Below are 10,295 nucleotides of genomic sequence, written 5' to 3'. Positions count from 1 at the left end.
GGTGACAAAACCTCTACCTTTAAAAGAAGCTCATGTGAGTTGGGTTTAGACCTACTGGAACCCCACTAACTATCATTTTCAAACATGCTCCTGGCAATGACCACCCGCTGTTCTAGCCTCATTTCACTCATGGACAGATATTTCTAAGAAGCAAGAGCTTTGAATCCTGGGCCTGGCTCCTGGCGCTAACTCTGGCTGTCACAGACCCTACCCCCGTGGTTTGCTGAAGAAGTTCTTTCACCTTGACTGCAAGGTCATTGTCTTACAGAGACTGGGTGGTAAAGAGCTTTCTGCTTAGGTGAGGACTTAGACTTGGTTCCATCCTCATCACTAGGGTGTTGTGGGATATTTTGACTACACTCTGATACTCCTGACACTGGCAATAAAGTTCACTTCGAATCAGAGAGCAGAGCGAGCTACTAGCTGACAAAATTAGCATGAGAGGTTTTGGAGGACTGAGAACTTGGAGAGAGACCCAGGAAGTAGTAGGATGGGGCCCTTCTGGACAGAGGAAGGAGAGAGAGATCATTCAGGTTCTTACCCCATGCCTAATAAGATAAGGAATAGTTAGATAAATGCTTCACTAGGGAAAGAAGCAATTCACAGTCTATGGAGTGTGAGTTTTGATCAGACAAACTCCTGTACAAACACATGTTTACACAAGAAAATCCTCCAGGTATTTCCACTAGGGCCAAGTCATCTGCAGAACTGAAGGAGAAAGAGAGTTGGAAAGAGACTCGCCTCAGCCTGAGGCAGTAGAGATGAGTCTCAGCTGGGTGGGACACTCTTCCACTGGTGTTCCCTTGGAATCTAGCATGGTGACATGTGGATTCAGGGGAGACTAGGAAAGGGTGGCCAGCAGAACTCACAAAATCAGATCTCGGGAGGCAGCAGGTGGCCTGCTCTAGAGCTCACAGCACTTCTTCCCAGATTTCACGGTTAGCAGATCCATCACCAAACTGGCGCACAGAGAAATGACACTATGTTTCCTCAAGGTCATATAGGGAACAAGTGTCTAAGTGAAGATCTGAGCCGAGAGGGCATGCTCAATAACCACTGTATATATTAACTCGAAAAGTTTCAAAAGAAAAGAAAAAATAGTTCTCTTTCTCTTGGGGTACTAAAGGAGAAGGGAGGGCAGGAGAGACTTCACACAGAACTTCAAACCTTCTGCCGCTCAGCGCTAAAGCTCTTGTGTTCAGCGTTCACCAGTCCCAGTGTGAAAACAAGATTACAAACTTAAACTTTCCTAACCGGAGGTGAGAACAGTAGTAAAGGGTGGGGGGAAGTCTGAGAGACGGTGAGGGGCTTGCTGCCAAGCTGAGCACCTGATCTGGATCCGTGGGAATGGCTGGGCGGTTAAGAGTACTTGCTCTTCTGGGGGACCCAGGCTTAACTCCCAGCACCCACACTACAGCTTCACAGCTACTCCCTGTCCTGGGTGTCTGTGTGTCAACTTGACACAAGCTGGAGTCGTGAGAGCAGACTGAGGAAACGTGGCCATGAGATCCAGCTGTAAGACATCTTCTCTCTCAGTGATGGATGGGAGAGGATAAAGCGCTTGGTGGGTGGTGCTATTCCTGGGCTGGTGGTCCAGCCCCAGGTTGAGCAAGCTGGCTGCGACAGAATGCCTTTCCTTGGATCCAAGCGCCTCAATGGGTGGATCAAGCCAGTCGCCAACATCCTTCCGAACAGGCTCCAAAACGGGATGTGTTGAAACACAGGACATCTGAATTGAAACACCTACCTGCCCTCTACGAGGTCCAGGCATAATAGAAGAACTCTGGTACTAAGAGCAGCAACTGACCGGAAAGAGGGCCCCCTAAGGCAGAGGAGCAAACCAGCCAAATTCAGGAAGCTCCAAATCCATCCTCCTAAGTCCTCCTATGTCTAAGGAGAGCAAAGCGCCTCTCCTCAGAACTGAGGACCAAAGTGTAAAACAGCAATGTCGATCAATACCTTAGGGTTCTTGACTTCAGACCAAAGTAGCAAAACCTGCTAGGTATTTTGATGAAACAATTAGATACTTTGGGGAAACTTAGATTTGGGGAGGGGCTTGCACGTATACACCCAACTCACAGCACTCAGAGGTGGAGACCGGATGGTTGTGAATTTGAAGTCAGGTTAGTCTACATAGCAAGTTTCAGGCTAGCCTGCACAACATCCCGAGATTTTTGTCTCAAGAAAACAAAACGAGTAAATAAAACAAGACCTAAATTTGCGTCTCCTTTATCAAAAAAGTTCAAGCCTGAGAGTTTTTTTTTTCTCTAGAAATACAGCTCTTGGCTCAGCTTTCACCATTGTGTTCACTCAGGCTCACTCATCTTGTTCCCGAGATAAAAGGGGGCTTCCATTTATTCCAGAAAGATGTCGTTTTACAGATCTCACCTGACTTATTGGGGGCTGGAGAAGAAATAAAACACAGAAAACGTGCCACCACCAGACAACCTGCAGGACATCCTTGGGGTGGCAACAAGGGGCACAGAAAGGACGACTACATTTTAATTTTGATTTTCAATGAATTATTTTCCTTTATTATGGCAAAACAGCTACCACTGTTGTGAGAGAGCACTGGGATTTGAAGTAAAGTCACTAAAAGGCAATCTGGATTAAAAACCATGAGGTACCATTGAGGCACACAAAAGCAGCAGGGAGCAGTTTAAAGTCAATGCCAGTCAGTCTGGTGCAGGCGAACCCCACTGGGGAACTCACTTTCCCCCATCTCCAGGCCTTCCTTAACCAAGTGACTGAGAACTAAATCCAGGCAGACTGGAAGGCGCATTACCTGCCTTATTATTCCGCTGTGTGAATGCTGGAGTTTTAATTACACACTTGCTTTTTCTGGGGAAGACCAAAGATCGTATTTTTTAAAGTATCAACTTGTTTTCCATTAGGCCGCTGTTGTAACAAGTTCTTTCAGCGACATGTTATGTCTTTAGGAAGGGATGCTTCAGATGGCGCGCACTAGCACAATTTTGTGGCTTTTAATTACTATTTTGTTCTTTTGGGGGGTTTCAGAGGCTGGCGCCTGGGCGTGATTAGACTGTCTACCAGGCCTGTAGCAACCTCGTACACTGCCCACCAGGTGGCGCCACAAAGCAGGCGCTATCGCAGAATCTTCGGACTAGGGAGTCCACCAACGAGTGTTCACTTTCCCACTGAAAATCCCGATAACCAGAGAGAGAGAGAGACAACAGAGAGAGACACACACAGACAAAGAGACGGAGAAAGACAGAGCGAGGGAGAGGGAGAAGGAAAGGGAGAGGCAGCGAGAGAGAGAAAGAGAGAGATCACTTTGACCTAATCCAAAACAAAACCAAATCCCCAGAGAAGAAAAAGCGGAGTAAGGCCCTAAAACACAAAAACGTAAAATTGAGTTCAGCATACGAAATAAAACTTTTTATGTTTATTATTTTTACATCAAGAAAGCATGCTAAGTGTGATAGTGAATCTTGATAAATCTCTAACATTGCTTCAGTATTTTTTTTTCATTCTTTTTTCGTAAAACCACTGATTCAAACGACTTTGGAGGCTGTCTACTCTGGCCTTCCTTTCTCAAAGAGGAAACCTCAGGCTCGCTCGCCCAGCCAGTTGCTCAGCTGCGCATCATAACTCGAGGCCTTTATGTGAACGAGGAAAAGTGATTTCAAATACATTATTAGTAATAATACCTTTGGGCTTATAGAGCTCTTCTCTCAAGCAACGAGGAAAAACATTAAATATTATCCAATTAATTGTCTAATATCTCTGTGGGTTGGTTGGGAAGCGTGTATTATTATACGCGGTTTATGGATAATTTAAATCAATTGACCGTCAGGTGCCGAGTGGCTGATGAGAATAAGTGCTTCGAGTAAACGTGTCCAGGGGAGACAGAGCTGGCTCGGCCTTCTGCCTGGTTTTGTTGGATTATCGTGACCTAGGACAAGACGTAAATCGTTAGACTTGGCTCTTGCAAGACGAGGAGCGTGGGAGACCACACTTCTTCCTCTGAGACCAGACGCTTTCGGTCCTGCAGCGGGACTCTAGCACTCCAGGTCCGGTGCCCACTTTCTACAGTGGTCCTGCATTCACCCACCGCCGCCGCCTTGCCCGCCACGTGACACGGGTCCCCTGGCCGCCGGGTCGCGGACTCCCGGCGCCCCGCCGTCCAGTCCTTCTGATTGGCTGTTGCTAGGTGACGTCGCCTGTAGTCACGTGACAAGTGTTAAATGCCCACCCTGCAGGAGCCCGCCCGGCAGACAATCGTTAAGCTGCTCGGGGGTCGCTCACCTGCTCCCGCCTCTTGGAGCCCCTACCGGGCTTGACCACTCCTGCCCCCTCCATTGCCCGCCCCCTGCCCGAGCCGGGCCTGGAGCCGAGAGGTCCGAGAGGCCGGGGAAGGATGCGGCCAGCAGCTGCAGTCCCGAGCCACGCACGGTGATCGCCTCCTCCAGGGGAGGAGGCGCCTAGACCGTTGCCTCATTTCTTGTTTTCCTCTCCCTCCCCCCTCCCCGTAATTACGTTGGCTGCTGGAAGGGACCTGGAGAGACAGAGGAGGCGTCTCGCATCCCCCCTCTCGCCCGCCACCCGTGCTCTTTCCTGTCCCGGGTCAGGATGACTGGAGTCTTTGACAGTCTGGTGGCTGATATGCACTCGACCCAGATCACCGCCTCCAGCACGTACCACCAGCACCAGCAGCCCCCGAGCGGTGCCGGCGCGGGCCCCGGCGGCAGCAGCAACAGCAGCAGCAGTAACGGCAGCCTGCACAAGCCCCAGGAGTCACCAACCCTCCCGGTGTCCACAGCTACCGACAGCAGCTACTACACCAACCAGCAGCACCCGGCGGGCGGCGGCGGCGGGGGGGCCTCGCCCTACGCGCACATGGGCTCCTACCAGTACCACGCCAGCGGCCTCAACAACGTCCCCTACTCCGCCAAAAGCAGCTACGATCTGGGCTACACCGCCGCGTACACCTCCTATGCGCCCTACGGAACCAGTTCGTCCCCGGTCAACAACGAGCCTGGTACGCATAACGCTGGCATCTAGGGTGCCAAAGTCGGCCTGGCCACAGGGAGGGACCGTGTAAGCATGGAGGAGGACAGTCCGGAGATATAGCCTTGCACCCTGTCCATCTCCTTCTCCTCCTCCTGGCCTTAATTCTGCCCAAACTCAAACAGCCCGCGAGTCACTGTTTCTGTCCCTCGGCACTCCGCTGGACAAAGCCGGTGGGCTGTCGGGTTGAGTGGTGTTCTGTGCACGCTCCGGGGCTGCGCGTTTCCTTGTCGCCTGCCTCGCGGTTCTCTCCCGCATAGGTCTCCCCGGGTCTTTGCAAGGTTCCCTGGCCGGGCCAGTCTGCGCGCGCGCTGAACTTGCAAAGGCCGCCTCCAGGATCCCGCCAAGTTCGCACAGGCCTGGCTGCGAACTTTAGGACCCCGGGGTTGGACAATGAGTGCTCACCATCTCTTTTCGTTGCAGACAAGGAAGACCTTGAGCCTGAAATCCGGATAGTGAACGGGAAGCCAAAGAAAGTCCGGAAACCACGCACCATCTACTCCAGTTTCCAGCTGGCGGCCCTTCAGCGGCGCTTCCAGAAGACCCAGTATCTGGCACTGCCAGAGAGAGCCGAGCTGGCGGCTTCTCTGGGCCTCACCCAGACTCAGGTGGGTGAGGTGGGCGCTAGCCTGGTTTAGTTGGGAAGCAGGCGCGTTCGGGATAACTTTTCAAAAGTTTATTTGCATGTGTGCATTCTAGCAACATAAACTTCTAGGCCCAAAGCTAAAAAAAAAACAAAAACAAAAACAAAACCCTCAAAAGGGGCCGCCTCGTGGGAGGAAAGAAAAGGACCCGGGTGGACAGAAATCCGATACTATGCCATCTTTTCACTCGCTACTGACAAAGCGGGTGACATAAATGACCCCCTGACACCACAGTACGTAGACCTCTGGTCACATACTCAGACATCAGCTTTTTGAGATTCCCTAAAGCAGCCAGGAGCAGCGGGGCCCAGAGGCCCGGCAAGTACCCAGGGTGCTCAATGGCCGCCTCTAACCGGCCGGCCGCCCCTAATCTGCCAACCTCCCGCCCGGGTTCCTGCACTAAACCTCAGGTGCTTTTCCTTTTTTCTACAAAGGTCAAAATCTGGTTCCAGAACCGCCGATCCAAGTTCAAGAAGATGTGGAAAAGCGGTGAGATCCCCACGGAGCAGCACCCTGGAGCCAGCGCTTCTCCACCTTGTGCCTCCCCACCCGTCACGGCGCCAGCCTCCTGGGACTTCGGCGCGCCGCAGCGGATGGGGGGCGGCGGCCCGGGCAGCGGTGGCAGTGGCCCGGGCAGCTCCGGCTCCAGCCCGAGCAGCGCCGCCTCCGCGTTTCTGGGCAACTACCCGTGGTATCACCAGGCTTCGGGTTCCGCTTCACACCTGCAGGCCACCGCGCCACTTCTGCATCCCTCGCAGACTCCGCAGGCGCATCACCACCACCACCATCACCACCACGCAGGCGGGGGCGCCCCGGTGAGCGCGGGGACGATTTTCTAACCCGGAGGAAACGGCGCCAGAGACTTGAGAACTGAGACACACGGTGTTCTTCAGCACGCGCCCCGTAGCTAGAGGCTCGATCCTACCAGTCCGCGACCGCCACCCAGCCTATATTGGAAGTGGCGACTGCCGGTGGCCGGTCACGGGTCCACGTTTCGCAATGCCACGGAGCAGCCGGAAACAAGGAGGCCTTCTGGGACCCTCTAGTGCCAAGCTCGGCGGCCCTGGCCGCAATTCCGACATGAGCCCCGGCCACTTTTAGGCCCACTTAGGGCTTGTCGCCCCTTCCCAGCCCTCTTAGCGTGATCCTCAGGGTCCTTGGTCTCTCTGGGCCCTGAGCTGGGTCAGGCACAGGGACGCCTAGCCCGCCCTAGAGGCTTCCCGGCTCTCAGAGGTTCCTTTCTCCTTGTCTGCCCCAGGGCTCAGCTCCAGTCAGCTTCGGTTATTGACCTCCCGGGTCCTGCCCTCCCCCCCCCCCACGTACCCAATGACCCTCAGAATACCATCGGTTTTTTCCTCTCTCCCTTGCTGGGGCCAGGGGGGGTGGCTCTCAGTCCTCACAACCCAGACCCCTTCCCGTTTTTCCCCAGTAACACTCCCATAGCTCCTCATTCATCACCAGTGGAGTTTTTTTATTTTTATTTTTTTAAAAGTTTAGGTGCCTTTGCGGATGACCTCATTTTGAAGTTTAAAAAAAACTGATTTTTTTAATATGTGGACACTGCAAAAAATGTGTTTAAATTATCTTTTTTAAGATGAATTAAGGACTATTAGCCTAGACTTGGACACAGAGTTTGTAAATAAGGTGTCTGTGCAGATTTTCCCACATTTATTTGTATAAAATTCCTCATCTTTTCGGACTTTTTTGTAAACCCCCCAGTTGTGAAAAACTGCAACTTAGCAGCGACCTCAGCAACCCCTTCGTTTTATTTTTTTCCCTTTGAAAATTTTTCTCAGTTAAATTAAGCTACTGATTTGAATTTGTTTTTATCTTGTCCTAAAGTCTTTGTTCTTGAAATGCAAGGTATTTGGGGGTTATTTATTATGAAAGCAACATACTCTTAATGTTGATTTTACAATATGAAGAGATTATTTAAATAAATTATTGTTTTCATTGGAGTGTGTGCTTTTTCCTTGGTGCCAGGGTTCCCTCGGCTCGGAACTTGAACGATTGATTACCCGGCCCAGAGTCGGATGAACAGAGCTTCACATTTGCGTCTTTCCAAGGCTTCGTTGGCCATGAGATGTGCACAGGTCCGAGACCCGCGTTTGGGCCTTGGTGAAGGGTTCAGCTCCTCCCCCGCCCGAGTCCGCACGCGGTTCTCCAACCTACGGCGGCGCGGTGACTCACTCAGCGCCGGGCTGCTCCTGCCTCCGCCCGCCTGGCCCCTCTGGCGCCGGCGCCACCGCCCAGCGCCTGGGCGGTCTGTGCCGCCACCGCGTCCTCGGTGCTGGCCAGGCGGTGCACCCGAGCCGCCTCGGGCGACCGTCTGTTCAGGACCTAAGCTCTGCAACTGTCTGGGACCAGACTCCTACAATAGTCCCTCCCTCCATTTGCCCCCCGAGGCCCTTTGGGAGCTGGCTGATCCCAGAACTCAGTGAGTCACCCTCGTGAAGCACGGTTGGCTGCTTTGGAATGCTGGGCAACCCCTGCGTGCAATGCTGCGCTGGTACACACATACCCGTGCTCTCAAACACACGCAGGCACCCACTCTTGTTACACGTGCTGACACAAATTCACAAACACGCAAACGCATTCGCAGCGGCAGAGCGGGTGCACACTGTTGTGGAGTGGCGGTCTTGCACCTCACACTCTTGAAGAGCAAAGTTCCGCCCAACACTCAACTCAGCTTCACACCGCCGGCCTCCCAGGACCAGCTCCCAGCATCGGCACTCCCTGCCAGACTCGCCGGTAGATGTGTGACACGGGTCTGAACTAAAAGTCTGTTTCCCTGAAAGCGCTGGAATCTGCAGTTCTCCCTTGGCGTCAACCACTGACTCTGTGACCTTGGGCAACCCTCTCGGCCTCTCTGTGTTGCAGTTTGCAGATTTCTAAGATAGGAGAAATAATAACAGCTACGGCTCGTAATAGCGAGCAACTTAATGAACCCTTAATGAGGCAATGATGTAACAACGCCTGGCATGTGATAAGCACTAGATAAATTTTTGGCTATTTTGTAGTTAGTATTACTGTTTTTCTTTTTTTATCACAATGCTCCAAATCGGAGGGGCTTTACTTAGGAAGTCCATTATTACTAAAGAGACCTTTTCAATTTCGCCTTGAGGCTCTGATCCCTTTCTACAGGGAGCTTGAACTTCTGCCATTCCCTGCAAGGGATCAGCTTCTACAGGAGAGGAAGTAGGGCACAGACCAGAGAATCCTGTTTGCCAAATTCAGGCCTCCTCTCCTCCAGTTTATGTGGGTATCTTCAACTCATCTTTAGTGGGAGGGGGGACAGTCGTGAAATGGAGGTGACTTCCCGGACTCAGTGGCACCATCCTGAAGTGAATATTGACTTTTCTGGTCAAATTGGTTTGGAGCCTGCTCAGAGTGACCCGGAATGAGCACTGGAAATGAGGGGGCTCAACAATTAAGAATGGTCTACGGTTTTGAGCTTTCCTATCTAACTACTGCCTATCAGAACCTCATTTCTTAACCACCAGGCTTTCCCCCCACTTCCAAATTCTACTTTGTGGGATGTGTGTGTCCTCGTCCAAACGCGCGCCAATAACTGGTACCAGTCTTTCTCCTGGGGTTATGCCCTCCCCTCCTTTGCGCGCACTCCCCTCCCAGGCTCCTGAAACTAGCCGGGAAAGACGGGGCAGTAAATTGGCTGGTGTCGAGGATCTGCAGCAGACAAGATGATTAAGAGGCCTACGCCGGAGCGCCCCGGGCAGGGAATGTCAGCCCAAGTTGGAATCACGCAACAGGCCTTGGCATGAGCCGAGCCTGGGAGCCGGGAGGGCGGGCGGCCCCTCTCCGGGGTGGGCCGAGGCCCCACAGACTCGCCGGAGTCACCGAACCTGGCATTCGGCGGCGGCGGGGTCGTACAGGGCCAAGAAGTGCCTTTGGCCCGGCGGCAGGCAAAGGAGGGTGCAGGGACCGTGGGGAAGGGGGCGTTCCCGCGAACAAGAAGGGCCAAAGAGGTCGCAAGGATGCACCCGCTTTCCAGAAGTGAGGGGGCGGGGAGGCGGAGGGGTGTGTGTGGCGGGGGGGCGGGGAACAAAGCCTGGCTCCAGGAGATGGGGGCCGGCTCCAGCCCCGCCGGGGGCGACGCGCTGGCAAACCTTTCTCACAGTCTCGGGGCCCGACCGGAGACGCCAAGCCCTGTGATCAGCCCGCCGAAGCGCATACGCCCCCCACCCCGGTATGGCGCGCGCGCGCTAACTTGCGCTCCCCCAAAGCAGGAATGAAAAATGGAAATGGGAAGCAGCGATTTCGGCTCTCTGCACTGGGAAACCAGCCGCGCCTGGACCACACATAAATCTTTATTGTAATCCCCTTCCATTTACTCGCGTGAAATATCAGGCCAGACACAGGATATGACAAGAGATGGGAAGCGGGTCGGGGTGGGACCTAAAGCGTGCCGGCTCTTTCCCGCGCCACACTCCTGAGGGGTTCCCCTCATTCCCATACTAGGGCAAAAGTGATGGCACTGAATCCTACTGAGCCAGTTGCGGGTGACCAGGAGATCACTCGTACTCCTACTCCACTTTTAGGCCCTCGCTCCTTGGGCGTCCTGCTCTTGGGCCGGGCCGGCCAAATAGTTTTTGCTTAGAG

At 53.3% G+C, this 10,295-nt stretch overlaps 1 protein-coding gene across 1 annotated transcript; it reads left to right on the top strand.

The window, feature by feature from the left end:
• Positions 1 to 4,270: 4,270 nt before the first annotated feature.
• Dlx2 (distal-less homeobox 2) lies at positions 4,271 to 7,500 on the top strand. Its single transcript, XM_041631627.1, has 3 exons — positions 4,271 to 5,002; positions 5,455 to 5,639; positions 6,110 to 7,500. Exons 1-3 carry the CDS (start codon positions 4,594 to 4,596, stop codon positions 6,512 to 6,514), a joined length of 999 nt encoding a protein of 332 aa, XP_041487561.1. The 5' UTR covers positions 4,271 to 4,593; the 3' UTR covers positions 6,515 to 7,500.
• The last annotated feature ends 2,795 nt before the right edge of the window (positions 7,501 to 10,295 follow it).

The sequence above is a fragment of the Microtus oregoni genome, unplaced genomic scaffold (genome assembly GCF_018167655.1).
Source record: "Microtus oregoni isolate MIOR12 unplaced genomic scaffold, Mior012 000037F_ref0000500, whole genome shotgun sequence".
NCBI classification, from domain to species: Eukaryota; Metazoa; Chordata; class Mammalia; order Rodentia; family Cricetidae; genus Microtus; species Microtus oregoni.
This window is presented reverse-complemented; position numbering and strand designations above follow the sequence as displayed.